This window comes from Euphorbia lathyris, chromosome 4 (assembly GCF_963576675.1).
Source record: "Euphorbia lathyris chromosome 4, ddEupLath1.1, whole genome shotgun sequence".
Taxonomy (NCBI): Eukaryota; Viridiplantae; Streptophyta; class Magnoliopsida; order Malpighiales; family Euphorbiaceae; genus Euphorbia; species Euphorbia lathyris.
In genome coordinates, this window is record NC_088913.1 from 35,577,940 (window position 1) to 35,598,031 (window position 20,092).

At 33.2% G+C, this 20,092-nt stretch overlaps 1 protein-coding gene and 1 pseudogene across 1 annotated transcript; both read right to left on the reverse strand.

Moving 5' to 3' along the window:
• Positions 1-765: 765 nt before the first annotated feature.
• Positions 766-4,392, reverse strand: LOC136225740 (malonyl-CoA:anthocyanidin 5-O-glucoside-6''-O-malonyltransferase-like; annotated as a pseudogene).
• A 5,233-nt stretch (positions 4,393-9,625) lies between these two features.
• Positions 9,626-11,806, reverse strand: LOC136227642 (malonyl-CoA:anthocyanidin 5-O-glucoside-6''-O-malonyltransferase-like). The gene is made up of 2 exons (XM_066016356.1): positions 11,064-11,806; positions 9,626-10,528 (listed from the first exon to the last, which is right to left on the reverse strand). The coding sequence occupies exons 1-2, from the start codon at positions 11,752-11,754 to the stop codon at positions 9,807-9,809; spliced, it is 1,413 nt and encodes a 470-aa protein (XP_065872428.1). The 5' UTR covers positions 11,755-11,806; the 3' UTR covers positions 9,626-9,806.
• Between the last annotated feature and the right edge of the window lie 8,286 nt (positions 11,807-20,092).

Below are 20,092 nucleotides of genomic sequence, written 5' to 3' on the forward strand. Positions count from 1 at the left end.
TTATTGGCTTTGATGCAAAATGTTTCTCATTTTTAAATTACAAAGTATCCTAATTGGAAACCAACAACACATGTATCTATGAATCTCGACCTCATCTCCAACTGTGGTGGCTTCACAAAATCTTCCAGCGTTGATGATTATCTTTCCCTGTTAAAAGTTGAAGGTTCGAGAACCATAGGAGAGCTAATTGAGAAATACAGCAGTTTCGACAACCCAATTGATTGCATAATATATGAACCGTTTTTTACCTTGGGCTTTGGATGTGGCTAAAGACTATGGTTTGTTTGCTGCTGCTTTTTTTACTCAACCTTATGCTGTTGATTGTATTTATTATTATATTCTTAATAATTTGCTCAAGTTGCTGGTTGTGGAACCTTCGGCAATGTCGATTCCTGGGTTACCATTGCTTGAATATACGTCCATTAGTGCTTTGGGTGTGTATCTGTCACTTTGAGATGTTTTAGAGAGAGAGAGGGAAAGATAGAGAGAGAAAGAATGTGCAATGACCAATAAAGGGCTAGAGTGGGAGGAGTTAGAGAGAGAAAGGTAACAGTAGAGAGAGAAATTATTTACAGGAAATAAATGAAGGAGAGAGAGAGAGTAGTATTTAGGAAGGAAACCTATAAAGGGTATTTTTGTCATTGCATATTAGGTGGGTCCATCTTTATTAATGAGTTAATTGAAAAATGTTGAGGTGGCTCGTTGACCAAGCGTTGACCGGTCATTTTTACCTGCTATACACCATAGTGAGAGGTCATCCATAATGTTGTACATTTTAGTGTGACAAAATGAAGGTTGTACACCAAAGTGTGAAATGAGGCAAAAGTTGTACATCATTAATGAAATTTACCCCAAGAAAGTATGATGCATATATATAGTTTGTCATCATTTTGAATAAAATCGACAAAAGATAAGGCAAAAAGAAAAAGAAAAGCCAAAAGCATTATCACCATCAGTTGCATCCATTTGTTTGCATTCAAATATCTTTGAGACCATCTAGAAACAAAGAATAAAAAATCTTCATTTCATCCTTTTTCAAAACAACACCAATTTCAACCCCACCATTCCCATCTCTTCTTTCCGCCATAGAAATAGATGTACTCTTATCTATAGACGTTACCTCAACCTTCTTATGCTTTCCCCACCCAAAATCAATACCATAAACTTCAAACCGAGGTGACCTAGCTACCCCAATTCTTTGTATTGTAGCCGGATCCATTTTCATATATGCTTTAAACCTCTCTTTCGCACCATCTAAACCTCCTTTATTCTCTAATCCTTTTATTATCTTTGTTAATTCCTCTACAACAAAGGCTAATCTATCTTGTTTAATGAGAGATTCTACTTGTGTTTGTATAAAATTGGAGGAAACACAATTGCCGAAATAATTCGCAGGAACATGAGGATCTAAACGAGCTCTAACATCTGCTGTGAATCCTAAAACTAACTTTTTGTTTGGTTCTAGTGCTTTGGCTTTGGTAATTGCGATGGATACATATGCATATGATAATACAAAAGTGGATAAATGCTTCGAAATTGCTTGATTTGTAGCTTTTTCATGTAATTGAGATAGAGCTTTTTGCCTGATTTTGTTTATGTGTTCATCGGATAACTTGAATGTTCCTCGCACGAAGCTTCTGTCTGTTGTTGATCTTGGCATGGTAAATAGCTTTAAGCTTTTTGTGTTTGTCTCAATACCTGAACAAATTTATATTTATATATATATATTGTACCAATCAGCAAAACTTATAATATAACACACAAAATTTTTACTATGCCTCAGATTAGAATGGTCTAAGACCATTCAAATGTTGTCACCTCAACATTTGTGTTGTATGGCAGTATTGGAGCGGTTTGAGACCAAAATGGTCTAGAATGAGAACATCTTAATACCATCGTACAATAAAATTTATTGTACCATACAAAACTTTCTACAATGGTCCAACATCGGTACTGATTATTTAAGGAAAAAAAATTAAGATGTACATTAAGCGCACGAATGATTTAGTGTGTCAGACAAATAATTTAATGGTACATATATTTTAGTGTTTGAGGTTTGAAATTTATAGTTTAGGGTTAAGGTTTATCTTTTAGAGTCTAAAATTTTATATAAATAATGAACTAAAACATAAATAATTAGTTAAATTATACATATCAATATTTTATTGATTGATATACCAAATGTCAGCAAAATGTTGGACCAACGCACAAATTGATGTAGTTCGTCGAACGTATACTAAAATCTTTCATATTTAAGTGATAACATATCTAAACAATTGATGGTGTGCCATTTTCTGAGTGCTTGAGGACCATTTGCTCATGACTGAAGTAAAGTTTTTGTATTATAATTTCATTCATCTGAAACCAATAGTATTCATATGGACTATGAATAATTAAATAAATTTGATCGTTTATCGTTAAATTTAACTTTATTAAATTAAAAAAAAGGTTGTGAATCTCAATTTCAAAATTCTAATAAACTTAAATGTAATGATGAATAACCAAATTTAGACGGTGAAAACACTATTGAAAACAAGTTTGTGTATTTATCCTTGGAGTTTTAATTTTGATTTAATTAAGGTCTTTTAATTAAGTAAAAGCTAAATGTTTTGAGAACTCCATTAATAAAAATAAAAGAAAAATAAGAAAATAAATCTCAACTTTCGGTATATATATATATTTTGACACTTGACCATTCCAACCTTGCTATTTTCTAGATAACAGAATTTCTATTTCTAGACTGAAATTAAATTATAATTATATATAACTGGATTGTGATACATAGATGGTAAATATCTCTATATTTTTATAAATCACTTTATCCTTATATTTTTAAAAATAACTATAGAATCTGTAACTTTTTATTTTTGTCTTTAATCCTTTGGTTACGGCCATGGATCCATTTGACTGAACAAATTTAAAATAATAAAATTGCCCTTTACCCCATTGTATAATAAATATGTTATTCATTTTTTCTATTTAAGGTTTTATTTTATTTTTCTTCCCATAAAATTTTAATTATAGTTATTGATTTATTAATTTTTATTTAATGATGTAGAATTTTTAATTTAATGAGGACTTGTTTCACCAAAAAAAATTGAATGAATATTTTAAAAATTATAAAATTAAGAGTTGAGACATATAATTGTAAACATTATTTCTTTTCTCAACTAAAATTTGTGGATAAAATGAAAAAGTAACAATTTTGTCTAATTATTATCAAAATTTATACCAGTGTTTAATATTTGCTTGAAAATAATATATTAAATAGTAATAAAATTTGAGAAAATAAATTAAGAAAATAACTAAAATTAGTGAAAAAAATAAAGTAAGCATAATAATACTATGTAAATTTTATTAAAAATACATTAAGTAAATTTAAAAATTAAAAAGACAATGTTTTAATATAATTAAAGGAAGTTTTGTATTTCATAATGTATTTCATCTTTTATTTTTCATCATTAGTTAAATGAAATAATTTTACCAGCACAAAATATACAAATTTTCATTTTTGTAATTATAAAATTGAGAAATTAATTTTGTAAAATAAAAATAAAAAAAAAATACCTGGAAGCGAAGCAACGGCCATCCAATTGTTCAAGTACAGCATTTCTAATCCTTCAGGGTCTTGGATGAGTGTCCGATCATGGACCGGAGTTAGCTCCGGCGGCAGAGCTGGGTTTCCGTTATCGTTTTTACAAATATGAGCCCAAGCTTTAAGAAACATAATTATACTTTTTCCATCAAAGATCGCATGGTGAGAAGAGATACCAATGCAAAATCCTTGATTCGGAAACACCGTTACCTGAAAAGACATAGTTGAAGCCCGTGTCTCCGATACATTTAACTCCGGTATATAATGATGTGAATCTGGAATTTCACGAATTGAATCGCCGGAGAGACTGTGAAAGTCTGCATCAGACTCTGCAACAGTGAGAGAAACACCATCACCGGGAGAATAAAGGAGGAAAGGCTTATCAGAATGTGAGGGCCAAATGAGGTTTCCGGCGAAAGGGATGAAGTGGAGGAGAGTAAGAGAGAGAGATTGCTTGAGTTTAGGAAGGATATCGGAATAGAAGGAGGAGGAATCGGAATCGGAATCGGTGGTGAGTTGATAGAAGAAGATGCGCTCAACAGGTTGAAGTTTGAATCAGAAAGTATCGAAAAAGGTGAGTGGAAGGGACGACTCGGTGGCAGACTCAGGAGGAGTGATTTTGCAGACTTGGGTTACTCTTACTGCAGGGGAATCAGATAAGGCCATGTGGTGATGAATCTGAGTCCACAAACAAGAAAGACAAAAATCTCAATTGGCGGAGATTTTCAAATCTGAATTATATAGCATAAATTTGTGGAGCCGACGATAGGTTGGTCGAGTGGTAAAGGAGTTTTTGAAATTTAATCAACAAAATGAAATTACAAACTATTGATTCAATAGAAAATCCCAATAACACTTTTTAATAACTTTAACTTAATTTGCATGGGTGTAGGTAGTAGATAATAATGATAAGAGACTTGTGGCATAAATTATTTTGTGGTTTCATTTGTAATAAAGAAATATGTACAGATGGTGATAACGTGTTACCTGAACTTGGTTACGTGTCTAAATTATGATGCTGATTCGACGTCGTGTTTGAGCCTACAAAACTGTATACATGTCAGACGGGATCGAAGTCCGGCAAATCTGCTCCGATGCCGAAGTCAGTTTCTGATTTAAGATCGAATGGAAGAGTATGAACTAGTTTAGAGATAGTAGTTAACGTACCGAACCTTTTGTTTATAGTGCATGGTTAGGTTTTAAGGTTGTCATCTTCTTTGGGAATCCTTACGGAGCTAGGATTCCTGATCTCTTAAGGAGTTCGAGCCGTGGGAAGAATCCTTTGTCTCGTAAGATTCTAGAAGATCCTTTGAGGCGCTGAGGTTATAAGCTTTGTGCGTTGTGATGAGTCGTCGTTCGTTGGGCTTAGGCCACATTGATCGTTTCAGACTTGTTGAAGTGAGGTTGGGGCCATCTTGGACTCGTTTGGGCCATTGTCATTCTTTGGGCTTGAGGCGTAATGAAGATAGCGATGACGTCACTCACGTGATATCATTTAGTCTGATATCAGATGTCCCCCACCACTTAGTCATTAAGACATTCTTTCAGGATTCTGTAATAAATCTTTTGTGAAAAGGTGTATTTTGTTATTTGGCTTAAAGCTCTTATTCTTTTGGAATCATCATGGGTCCTTTTTCTGCTCATGTTGATGTGTCAGTTGGGGGCTGGTTCTAGGATCTTGTGTTTTGGTAGCTCTTTTAATGATAATGCATGTTCCAATGCCAGAGACGCTTCAGTTGTCTTGGAGATCTTTTGGCTTTCCTCTTCAATTGTCTTGGAGATCTTTTGGCTTTCCCTTTTAGGGGTTTATGATGTAGTTTGGATCACCCTAGGAGTAGAATAACTTATAACAAAACCCTCAAATTTACTTTACCACCACTTAAGTAACATCTGAAACCTAGTAGTTTGGTACTTGGGGTATGAATCCTGTGGATTCGATACCTAAAATTGTCCATATTATTATTTGATAATGATGGAGGTACACTTATCCCTTAGTTAGCCTTTAAGCGTCATCTCGAGGTGCATGAGTGGATGTTGATGCCCGAGTCTTGGCTCTTGTGCCTTTTGATCTGGTGGGAGATGATTATGTCATCGTTTTTCCAAAAGAAGTGTTGAAACACATTTCCACAATGATTTTGATTTGACAAAATTATTTAAATTAGATTTAAATCCTTATGATAAAATATTCGAACACATTAAATTTAAATGCTTTGATTTATTTACTACTAATGTGTTTGTTCAATGATGAGTGTTTAATTAATAAGTATTAAAATACATTAAAGACCAAGGCCCAAAAGCCCACAAGAGAATGTCAAAGCCCAAGTCAACAGATCCAAGCTACTTGAACAACATGGCCCAACATGAAGAAGGATCCAGAAGCCTTCCTAACTGCTTCACGCCGAAGCTACTGAGTCGAACAGATAGAAGATAGGTCAGCAGTTGACCTGAACAACTTGGAGACAAAGCTATTCCATTTTGGGAAATATTCAGACACCGCAGAAAGCTGTCAAGAAGACTTTACCATAAGTGGAGAGACAATCTGACGCTTACTGACCAAAAGCATCTGATCCCTGATTCAGACAAAAGGCAACATTCTCATTGGCCGATGACACTGAGCACCAACGAGTGAAAGCGACATCAAGCTGTTTTCCTCCAACGGTTATTTTGAATTTTGAAATAACTGGAGCCTCAAATGTCACTATAAATAGGTCTTTCATTTGCTTCATTCGATGCAGATCTTCACCAAGTCGAAACGTTGAGCAAATTGCTACTTGAAGTGCTATGCCAAAACAAAGAAATCTTACACTCACTCTCATTTTGTGTAAAAGTCTAAATTGTAGAATCATCTAAAGTGTTCTTTGTATTTAGAACAAATCTTTATCATTTCTAAAAGATTAGAAGGAGATACTCAGTTGCTCGGTTATAGCAATCTTCCACAAAAAAAAAATAATCTACAGAAAAAGCACAAAAACAATTAAAAGGCGTCTACTGTCATCCATCAAGATTTGGATGAAGTCATGTATTCGAGAAAGGTATCGAATACCACATCTAAATAGGTATGGAAAATTCTTCGAGTCTCTCTCTAAGGTGAAATATGAAGTAAAAGAGGTTCGATTGCAAATGTTGAGAGATAAGTTCGAAAATATAAAGATGAAGGAAGCAACTATTACTGGTTACTCATCTCGAGCAATCAGGCAATATGGCGAAAGAATGAAAGAGTCTAGAATTATTAAAAAAAATATTGCGATCACTACAACCAAAATTTGACCATGTAGTGTTGGCTATGGTAGAGACTGCCAAATCCAATTCTGATTATATTTTGACATGTAATTAGATCGAGAAAAAATTCACTTACTATGCAAATAGAAAGTCTAAATTAATTATTTTAATATATGAGGGTTCTCTATTTTGTCGAATAGCCCGCTGACTTTAAAAATATCATATTAGTTTTTTGAACTTACTAAACGGATTTATTGTTCATTGGACTTATTTAAAGTAATATATTGTTCCATGAATTTATTAAAATAAATATGCGCTTCAACTTGTCCAAATCATCACTTTACTATGCCACTTAGAATTTAAGAGGTCAATCATATCTAGAGGTGGCAAAATGACACACGACCCGATTACACGACACGAACACGACACGGATTTTTAGTGTTAGTGTTGAGCTAAATAGGTAATAGGTCATTTTTGGGTTGACACGAAACTGACACGCTAATTTTTGGGTTGGGTTAGCGTTGATAAGTGAACCCGAAAACGACACGAAATGACACGGATATTGAAAATTATTGTTATATTCTCTAATATTTTTTTATGTCACTTTATTAATAAAGATAATAAAATTATAATTATTAATTGCAAATATTGATTTGAATTTCCTAAATTGTTATAAACACATTACATGACCCTCTAACATGATATTATCGAACTTTTCGATAATTATTGTTAACATACTAATCTAAAAATGATATAAAATGTTTAAAAACAGTACCATATCTTCTTAAATTGTTATAAACACATTACATGACCCCCTAACATGATATTACCGGATTTTTCAATGGTTAGTGTTAATATAGTAATCTAAAAATGACATAAAGTATTTAAAAATAATCGTACTATATATTCTTATATTTTTAAAAGTTATTATGCATAACAATTATATGTAACCCAAAAACATGACATAAAATCAACATAAACTAAATAGGTTAACACGATTGTGACACGAAATTTGAATTGAATTTGAATTTACTTTTTCTAATACAAACCAAAAAATGACATGACACGAACACGACTTAAACATAATAATTGCCAAGTCTATATGAAACTCATATATCTCCCCAAGTCAAGACACCAACTCAACTTATAAGGCTGTAAATTCCTCATTGACTAGCTGCCAAAATATAATCAGAATTGTTGAAAAAATATTGCAATTACTACAATTAAAATTTGTTCTACTCAACATATTTAGTGTTTAAATCTTAAAAAACTAATAAATCTAAAATTTCAAACTTATACGCAATGAACATTTGGAATAAGAATATAAGTTTGTCAAATGAAAAATCATTGAATATTACTTCAACAATAACCACAAGGCTTACAAGCGAATGGGATAATGTGGGTTACAATCAAAGAAAAGGAAATAAGATCCAATCTTGTCGCCTCATCAACCGCACGATTAACGTCTCTACGAACAAAATGAAAGTTGCAGCTAGGTACCGACTTAGCCAAATCACGACAATATGCTAGGACTAGACCCAAGCTCGAGAAATCATCCTCCCCACCTTGATGTAATGCATTGATAACAGTTTGTAAATTACCCTCGACACATACTATGTGATCTCCTTTATCCTTGATCCAGCTAAGAGGTTCACGATAAGATATGGCTTCCGCCAGATTCGGAGGGAACGATCCTATAACTGATCCATATTTGGCATCCATGAATGACCCCTGGGGATCACGTAAAACTGCCCCGGACTCGATTCTATCTCCACCAGACAGTACAATAGGACCATCAATGTAAACTCCTACATTTCGAATCTGAGCACGTCCCCAGGTCTCTAGAAAAACCATAGCACTCGACGAAACTTCAGATGGAGCCAGCTACCTACGCTCACAGACTCAATGATTACGTCCCTACCAAATGAACCGTAACAATATAGCCCAAGCTCTTGCAGATTCCAAAGAACTATCGACTACCATCTCCTGCCACCAAGGATCGAAATCGATCATATCAGCTCTCTCTAGGACTTCTGCCATCGTCAAATGGTTCCACACGCTAACTATAATCAAAGAGATAAGAAATATATAAGGTCTTGACTCCTCAATCTGTTGGCAGAAGGGACACAAGACATTGAGATCAACTCGACGAACTCAAAGGTTGACATTGGTTATTACATGCTACACGTCGAAGGAAGTTTTTAACTTTTGGAGGACAAGATAACTGCCATAACTTATTCTATGGAGCTCTATAAGTCTTCTTTGAAGGCCTCAGGTGCGACGACACCAAAGCATAATAAGCCAATTTCACACAGTAAGCCCCTTTCCTCTCCTACCGCCAACATAATCTATCTTCAGTCTCACACATGGAGATCAGAATCCGCAAAATATGTTGCCGATACTCCAATGAAAACAAGTCACTGAGTGTATCAGTATCCCAACCACCGTTTGTAATTAACATGTCAACCTTCCACTCTCCATCTGGGACGTCATTACTATATGGCCCACCAATATCCGTATCAAACCACTTATCTCGCCATATACGAGTACTTCGGCCATTTCTAATACGACTTTGAACCCCTGCATTCACCAACTCGCGACTTTTATATTTATTGGACCAGACCGCACTCAGGTTAGAGCCTAACCGTGCCTCCTTGAAATCCAAAAATTCGGGAAATATCAAGCCTTAAATATACCGAGCCTTAAATATCTATATGTCACGAAACACGAGGTATTACACCATTCTTCATCTATTATATATTTGATAAAGGTAAAATTGTCAAAAGGGGGGGGGGGTGATAACAAGTAAAATGGTGGCAGTTAATAGCAATTCACCAAAAAAATCACAGGTATAGGTTGAAAACATGAAAATATAGTGGAGACAATTAGTTTATCACCATTATGAATCAAATTATATGAAAATTGGCAAAAGATAAGATGAAAACAAAAGACAAATGTCAACCGCTGATCAGTTGAATTCATTTGTTTGCATTCAAAGATCTTTAAGACCATATAAAAACAAAGAATCAAAAATCTCCATTTCATCTTTTTTCAAAACAACCCCAATTTCAACCCCTCCATTACCATCTCTTATTTCCGCCATAGAAATAGAAGTATTCCTATCTATAGAAGTTATCTCAACTTTTATAGGCTTTCCAAACCCAAAATCAATACCATAAACCTCAAACCGAGGTGATCCAGCTACACCAATTGCTTCTATAGTAGCTGGATCCATTTTCATAAATGCTTCAAATTTCTCTTTTGCACCATCTAAACCTCCTTTCTTCTCTAACCCCTTTACTAGCTTTGTTAACTCCACTGCACCAAAGGCTAATCCATCTTCTTTAATGAAAACTCCTACTTCTTGTTGTATAAAATTGATGGAAACACAATTGCCGAAGTAATTCGTAGAGATAGGAGGATCTTGACGAGCTCTAACATCCGCTGTAAATCCTAAAATCATATGTTTGTTTGGTTCTAGTGCTTTGGCTTTGATAATTGCGATTGATACATATACATATGAGAGTACAAAAGTAGAGAAATACTTCGAGTTTGCTTGATTTGTAGCTTCTTTATCTATTTGAGAAAGCGTCTTTTGCCTGATTTTTTTGATATCTTCACTAGATAACTTGAACGTTCCTCGCACATAATTTGTGTCTGTTGTTGATCTTGGTATGTCAAATAGCTTCAAGCTTCTTGGGTTGCTATCCATACCTAAACAAGTTATATGATTGATTAATAAATTATTTATCCATCAACAAAACTAAAAATCGCACGTTTGTGCTATATAAGTAATTTCAATTTTTTTTTTTATAAAACAAGTCCGTTTATTTAGCTTTGAAATTTCAGTTTTTGATTTAATTATAGTCTACATATTGTTTGTTGCTACTGTTAGCTGTTAGCCGTTTGCTATTACCGATAGATAATATATATTAGTTAATTTTTCTGTTGTTTCAAATTTTTACCAAACGCTTTTTGTCTTATGTTTAGACTTAAAAGATAAAAAGCAAAATTGAAAACAAACACTTAGTAATTGCAAAATATAAAATTTCTATGCTTTAGAATCTAAACTAGTCTTTATTATTGGGATAGTGACATATGCAATATACAAATCTTCATTTTTGTAAATTAATTAATTAATTGTGGTTGGTTATGTTAAAAAAAAAAATCTTGAAAACTAAAATTGAAAGGTAGCTAGAATACAAGGACTAAAAATGTAAAATTAATTTCAAAAAGAAAAAAGAAATACCTGGAAGCGAAGCAAGGCTCATCCAACTGTCCAAGTACAGGCTTTCTAATCCTTGATGGTCTTGAATGATTGTCCGATCAATAACCGGAGTTAGCTCCGGCGGCAGAGCTGAGCTTCCGTTATCACTTTTACAAATATGAGCCCATGCTTTAATAAACATGATTATACTTTTCCCATCAAAGATTCCATGGTGTGAAGATATTCCAATGCAATATCCTTTCTTCGGAAACAAAGTTATCTGAAACGACATAGTTGCAGCTTCTGTCTCCGTTACATTTAACTCCGGTACATAATTATGTGAATCGGGAATTTCACGAATTGAATCGCCGGCGAGAGTGTGAAAGTCTGCATCAGACTCAGCAACAGTGAGAGAAACACCGTCGCCGGGAGAATAAAGGAGGAAAGGCTTAGCAGAATGTGAGGGCCAAATGAGATTGCCGGCGAAAGGGATGAAGTGGAGGAGAGTAAGAGAGAGAGATTGCTTGAGTCTAGGAAGGATATCGGAAGAGAAGGACTCGGAATCGGAGTCGGAGGTGAGTTGATAGAAGAAGAGGCGTTCAACAGGGTGGAATTTGAGCCAGAAAATATCGAAGAAGGTGAGTGGAAGGGATGACTCAGTGGGCGAGTCGGGAGGAGTGATTTTGCAGAGCTCCGTTACTCTTACGGCGGCAGGGGAATCAGATAAGGCCATGTGAATGTGAGTTCAGGAAGAAGAGAGTCTTTTCTGTAATTATGTATTTATTTATGGTGTATTTTAGGAGGAATTTTATAGCATAGATTTTCTTTGTTTTTGTTTGTTAGTACTTGACAATGTCCGTCATTGATTAGCTAATATTACCATCCATTTCATGTCACACCTTACATCACCTATTTACCGACCTGGATAACCAGTGGCGGAACCAGAACTCCAGATGATTCAGGGCTCAAACATATTAGTAAAAAAGAATTCAAAACGTAAAAAAAAAAAAAATCGAACTTAATCGTGTGGTTGACGGTAAATTTTCAAAGTCCAACCTGTTAGGGCTGTGCAAATTCTGTTTTAGCCTCCAACATGTTAAAACTGTAAAAATATTGTTATTTAGAAACTAGCATTGAACTAATAGAAAATTAAACATGTTTTTTTAATGGTAAAGACGTAATAAAAATGAATATTAAATATGTTTACTTTTTTTTAATGGTAAAGATATATTAAAAATGAATTCAAAAGTGTTATCAAAATAAAAATAAAGAGTCCATTTAAATTAATTAATAATGGTAACATGTTTTTATAATTATTGAAAAATAAAATTAAAATAAATAAGAACTATTTAAAAGAAAATGAGATTGAAGGAAGTTGAATATGAGGCATCTCAAATATAAATAAGCATCTTTAACCATCTTATCTACTTTAAACATTGAAATAATACTACATAGAGTCAATATAATTATTTCCAAAATATTACCAGACACCATTATCAAAAAAAAAAAAATTCTTAATTCTCCGGCTGTATGCCGGAGCTCGAACCCACCCCAACCCCCCTTGGTTCCGCCCCTGCCGATAACCCATTACGGTAATAAATCTATGTGTAAAGCTTTAAATTTTTTACTGTATCACATTCAAAACATTTCAATTAAGTAGTTATAATTATTGAAACATCCAGTACCAGTTAGTTAATTAGCCACTATCAGTTCGTACAAGTCTACGCCCAATGGGTCAAATAAGGAGAAAATAATACTATTATGTTTGGCTTAAATCCAGGCAAAAAGCATCCTGAGGCCCCTGATCTTTCATTGTTTGGTGCATTAAGCCCTCGATCTTTTATTTAGACACATTGAGCCCCTGATCTTTCACCATTTGGTGCATTAAGCCCTTAATCTTTCATTTAGACACATTGAGCCCTTGATCTTTCATATATGGATGTATTAGGTCCTTCCATAAATCAATTAATATATAGGTTTATTAAGGGCATGTTTGGTGTGACAACAAATGATGTTCTAAAAATAACAAATTCTAAAATAAAAAATATATTATACAAATTAATAAAAAATAATTTAAATAAAAAATAAAAAATTTATTGAACATAATAAAACCTTGTTTTTCGATAATTATGTTCTAAAAATAAAAATAATGTTAAAATTGAAGCACATTTTGTGGAAATAAGAATGGTAATTTTATCAATAACAAGTAACTACAAACAACTGTTCATGAAAAAAACTTTTCGTGAAAAGCTCCAAAATGTTGCAGTGTCCAGAGAAAATGCGAAACGCTGCAGTTATATAAACCTAACCAAACATGCCCTTAATAAACATATATATTAATTGATTTACGGAAGGGCCTAATACACCCATATATGAAAGATCAAGGACTCAGTATGTCTAAATGAAAGATCGAGGGCTTAATGCACCAAATGATGAAAGATTAGGGGCTTAATGTGTCTAAATAAAAGATCGAAAGTTTAATGCACCAAACAATGAAAGATCAGGGGCCTCATGATGCTTTTTGCCTTAAATCTATCTAATTCGGTCTATTTGTAGGTTGAGCTTATAATTTATAAAAACCTGATGATACAATTGCCCAATCTATAAATATCAATGTTTTAAAATCAGATCGGATCGGTTGGTTCAACCAGTCCAACTGCAAACCGACTATACATTTGATTTGATTTTATATTTATTTTTTAATATTTTTTTATAAGAATACGAGTTCGAATCCGCAAACTCTTATCTTTGAATTTACAGGTGTATCAATTGAGCTATGCTCATTTGGTAATTATATATGTTTTCAGTTAATATTATTAACCTGTTAAAAACCGAATATCAACCGGTAAACTGATATCAAACCGTTGAATTGGCTTGACCCAGTCCACTATTTGAGGTGAGTACGGGAGACATACCAAATTTATATACATATCATAAATAACTGGTCTATCAATAACATCCATAATAAGTTGTTAATTCGTCAAAAAGAAAAATGGGAAAAGTACAAAAATAAACCTTGTAGTTATATCTGTTTTCGATCGGCACTCTTGTGGTTTAAAAGTTTACAAAATGGCATCTTGATGTTCATTCCGTTAGCAAACACATATCAAATTGACTAACGGTGTTAAAAGTCAAAAGAAAAGAGTTAATTTGGTTTTTATATTTATTTATTTTATAAATTAACCCTCATTATTATCTAATTATCACAAACAAACCCCAAAATAAAAAATAAAAATCAAATAAGTTTGATCGGTTGTGCTCATAAATGATTTAAGTCATAGTAGGTTGCTTCAAATATTTTGTCTGTTTAGTGTTGAAGGAAATTCAATTGATCATATTTGATTTAGAAAGAGATGGAAATTCAATTGATTTTAGAGAGAGAAATTAATAAAGAAGAGAGATAGAAGAGAGAGAAAGAAAAAGAAAAATAAGAAATTAGAGAGATGGAGAAGATGGTGTATTTGATTTTTATTTTTTATTTAAGGGTTTGTTTGCGATAATAAGATAATAATGGGGTTAAATTATAAAATAAATAAATATAAGGACCAAATTAACTCTTTTCCCTTTGACTTTTAACATCGTTAGTCAATTTGGTATATGTTTGCTAACGGAATAAACCTCAAGGTACCATTTTGTAAACTTTTAAACCACAGGTTTCTGATCGAAAACAGATGTAACTACGAGGTTTATTTTTGTACTTTTCCTAAGAAACTACCTAAAAGTAGCGGCTCCTATATTCTTTTCATTAGATTTTGTTTTCTTTTTTATGGTTTTATTTGATTTTTGGTATATATATCAACCCCTCTTTTTTGTAAAATCATTAAAAAATAACACTACTTTCTATTTAGTTAACTTAGAATCTGTGTCCCAAAAGTGCTTTCGAAGTGTCCAAGAAATGTCTCCATTAAAAAAGAAAAGAAAAAAAGGGGACACTTATTATGGAGTGTCAGGTGCGTGTCCCCGACTGTCCCATAGTATCGAAGTGTCCGACGCACATATGTGAAACTCTTAGAAATGTCGGTGCTTCCTAGGCTTTTATGAATAGGGTTTGTCTTGCGTTTTACGAGTAGGTTTTCTAATGTGCTATTTTGTCTCTTACTGCTGTCATCTCTAATTCCCATAGATCTTTCGGATAGGTTAGCTGCTCAAGCAACCCTGATGGATGAGAATGAGTTTGCTCCAATCTTACAAACCAAGGATATTCCTAAACAATCATGTCCTCCCTACTAGAGACTCGTAAGAAAAAAAATCATGAATCGAACCATTAAGGTTCAAGTAATGAAGAATGTAATGGTTGATTTGTACGTCTAAAGGAATGTATATCAATGAGCTAGGGTCAAATCTTTATCAATTCGATTTCTTTCACCCTTTAGAGAGAGAAAGATTAATCAAAGGGGGACCTTAGACCTCTGAACAACACCTACTTAACACCAGGAGAGACTATACCTTTCAAGGTGAAAGATGGAAACTTGTGTGTGTTAGCATACAACTAGAAATTCGTGCGGTGACACACGAGCTTGGTTGCATCTTTATCTATGGTGGACTAGTACAACCCTTGGAGTCTTGCCCTGTGACCCGTTATCTTAGCTCCCTAGTGCGAGCCACACACCCTCTATGTATTTCTTCTAAGCATAGCCATCCCTCTTTGGGGGATATGCACTTGAGCCAAGGGTGGCTTGCTGATTTTATATAAAGGGTGTCCTCGTATATAGTAAAGAGCCAATATCTGCAAATGACTATTGTGGTTGTCTCCTTATCTGGCGGTAATTTCCCGCTACTTAGATAGCTTCTGTGGTGCATTTTCAAAACGTATTGCTAGAAACGTTTTGGTTAGGGAAGGTGAAGATATTAGTATTCGACAGGCTCTCAACTGGATCAAACTCAAGGGTTTGGGTGGTGTGGAGGTGGAGTCAGATGCGATGTTAGTGGTGGAATATATTCATCAAGCATACTTTCGTTCTTCTTATGATTCAATTATAGAAGACTGTAAAAGTCTTATTTCTAGTATCAATGACATTTCTGTCAGATTTATAGGCCGTTCTGCGAATTGGTGGCTCATGCTTTAGCTAGGTCTTCTCATTCCTTATCAGAACTTGTGGAGTGGGGTATTACCCCTATAGATTTTATTTTACATTCCTTGTATGTTGATTCTGTTTAATGGAGCTTATTTTTCTTCAAGAAAAGTATATGTTTTTTTTTGTAGAAGAAGAAAAGTATATGTTTAATTAAATAGGATTTGATTAAAGGTATTTACATTAAAGGCCCATATAATTTAAAGTAAATTAAATGGATATTAATTTACATGAATTAAATTAATACATAGTTTATGTATATAATTTTAATTAAGATTATGTTATGATTTTGTTATTTAAATTAATAACATAATTGGATTATCTTTATTAATTAATTAATTAACAAAATTTAAAATTAAAAGATAATGGGATATGGGAGAGTGTTTTTAGAAAAAATAACTCCCACTCCTTATCCCATTGAGTACGAGGATTTGAATGTGGTTAGCAACCACTGTGTTGAAACACGATTTCCACAGTGATTTTTGACTATGACAAAAATATTCAATAGGAAATTAAAATCCCAAAAATAGTCTAAGTATAAAAATAAATGTTGATTTATTTGAACTAATGTTTGTTGTTAAGTGTTTTTTATTGAAAAGAAAAAGAGAAAGAAATTCAATAAAGGCCTTAAGAATTAATAAAGACCCAAAGCCTTATTCCGACCCAGAAGCTAGAAGGATCCAGAAGCTGCTCCATAAACTAATCAACCGGAAGACAAGAATCACACAGTTGACTTATTTTCATGACATTGAACTACTATATTGGGAAAGAAGTACAGGCAACAGACTGCTTGTCCCCCTAAACAATTTGGACTCTTTACCAAAATTGTCCAAACAGCCAGTCTGCCTCTGGGAGAAATTAGAAGTGCGTTATCTAAAGAGACGGAAGGAAAAGCAACTACAACAGTAAAGCTTTTGTACCAGAAGACAGAAGCTGAAAGCGACAGAAGGGAGCTTTCCCTCCAACGGTCTTTTTGAAATTCGAAAAGACCCTCCTCCAGGCTTCACTATAAAAGCCCCAACAAAAGCTATAGTTGCAACTTGATCATTCACGCTGAAATCAAGAGAATTATTCTTCAAGTGCAAAAAGCAAAAAGCTCATACACATTCATTGTTGTAATTCGTGTAATAGCTGCTAGATTATAGAACTTCATTTTGTGTTCTAAGTTAGAACAAAAACATCAATAGTTAAAAGATTGGAAGCTCTTTTGTTCACCTCTGTTATAGGCGAATAGGTTGAGAGATAGATAGATAGGTGAGTGTAGTGTGCAAAGGACGGTACTTTAAAGTGCATGTGTGTATATTGTAAAGGTTTGTACTCTACCGATTGAAAAATTTATTTAGTGGCTTAAAACCTAGAAGAAAGTATTCTAGGGACTAGATGTAGGCAGGAGGCCGTACCAGTATAAATCGTTGAGTAACTTTTCTCTAACCTTTTACTTTACTTACTTCTGACATTTGCTTGTTTTTATATTAAATCACCTAAGTAATGCTTCCGACTATTGTGCACCAATAGAACGCATAACCTTAAGTCCAAACAGAAGCTCTTCTGTGTGAGTCGTCTTCTATTTAATAAGATCAGAAGCAGAATCAAGCTTTGTTAAGCTATTTAAATCAGTAAACGAAGATTGCCTCTGATTCTGAACTTGCCTCAATTTTGTGCTATTGAATTAATTGTGAGAATTTTTTATTAACGGTTAAATTTACCCAATAGTTCCATTCACCTCCCCTTCGGAACTAATTCTATCTCACAGCAGACCAACACACTGTTCCTATTTTCGCTTGTGACAATGTAGAGGAAGTTCGCCTATCAACTCCTCAATCTCGTTCAAATGGACATTCTTGCTCTCAATCCTTGGTGAAAGGTATTAATTTTCCCTAACCTTAATTAAAATTTTACATAGTAGATCCTTGAGATTGGTATTTGTGTGTTTTAGATGTTTTGAAACTTGTAAAAGCATGCTAAAAATCCACCAGTGGTATCAGAGGCGACCATATGCTAGTTTTGATTAGGTTACACTACGTTAAACATGTTTTAGGATTGAAAACCAGCGGTTTGCAACTGAAATCATTTTATTGTAACACTACAAAAAAGTAGCATTTCCCAGCACTTAAATAGCAACACTTTATTTAAATGTAGCTATAAAGTACTCTATTTTAATTTGAGACTTGTTTTGGACTAAATGTTTATCAAGTCCAACCCATATAAAGAGAATTGTTTTCCATTCGTTTGAGTGAGATAAAACATAGATGTGTACTTTATTAGTGATATATTTTCCTTTATGAGTAATATTTTGAGATAAATTATCTTCTTTGCTACATTTATATATAGAGTTTTTTTAATATACTTATAAATTAAGTATTTGAGAGAGCTTCCAAAAAAAATGATAGACAGATCCAATATCTACATTCATTTCCCTTAGTTTATAAGACTAATTATTCAAGTTAGTGCATTCAGATGAAGGTTTTACTCGAATGTCAAAATATATTTTTGACATTGTTGAAAAACACTACAAAATTCCAGCAGACAATTAATGACTATATCCAATAGAAAAAAATAATCTACAGAAAAAGCACAAAAATAATTAAAAGACGTCTACTCTCATCCATCAAGATTTGGATGAAGTCATGTATTCGAGAAAGGTGTCGAATACCACATCTAAACAGGTATGAAAAATTCTTCAAGTCTCTCTCTAAGGTGAAATAAAAAGTGAAAGAGGTTTGATTGCAAATGTTGAGAGATGAGTTCGAAAATATAAAGATGAAGGAAACAACTATTACAGATTACTCATCCCGAGCAATCAGGCAATACGACGAAAGAATGAAAGAGTCTAGAATTATTAAAAAAATATTGCGACTGGTACAACAAAAATTTGACCATGTAGTGTTGGCTATGGTAGAGACTGCCAAATCCAATTTTGATTATATGTTTGACAGATAATGAGATCCTGAAAAGATTCTCTCAAGATGATGTAAATAGAAAGTCTAAATTAATTATTTTAATATAAGAGGATTCTCTAATTTGTCAAATAGCCCGCTGACTTTGAAAATATCACATTAGTTTTTTGAACTTACTAAACTTGATTTATTGATCATTGGACTTATTTAAAGTAATATATCGTTCCTTGAATTTATTAAAATTAATATGCGCTTCAACTTGTCCAAATCATCACTTCAATGTGCTACTTAGAATTTAGGAAGTCAATCATATCATTTTAAACAAGTTGACGAGGTTAAAGAGACATCCCAAAATTCAGAGGTTAATACGATTAATTGACCCAATTAAAAGGGCATGGTAGTAAGCCAGCCTAAAGATATAGAGTGGTACGAAACTAAAGATGATAAAAGTACATGTGATCTGATTGTACGAAACAAAATCAACACGTAATTTTAGTGTTTGGTTTTAGCTTAATAGGTAATGTGTCATTTTTTGATTGACGCGGAACTGACAAACAAATTTTTTAAGTTGGGTTAAGGTTGATATGCTATCCAAAAAACGACATGAAATGACAAGGATATTTAAAATTATTGTTATATCTTCTCGTGTTTTTATATGGCGCTTTATTAATAAAGATAATAAAATTGTAATTATTGCTTGCAAATATGATTCGAACTTGTTAAATTGTTATAAACACATCACATGACCCCCTAACATGATATTAACAGACTTTTCGATAGTTAGAGTTAATAGTAATCTAAAAATGATATAAAATATTTAAAAATAGTCGTGCTCTATATTCTTATATTTTTATAAGTTATTATTAATATATATGCATAACAATTATATGTAACCTGAAAACATGATATAGAATTGACACTAACCTAAATAGGTTAACACGATTGTGACACGAAAGTTTTTGAGTTGGATTTGAAATTACTTTTTCTAATACGAACCAAAAAATGACATGGCACGAACACGACTTAAACATAATAATTGCCAAGTCTATACAAAACTCATATATCTCCTCAAGTCAAGACACCAACTCAACTTATAAGGCTG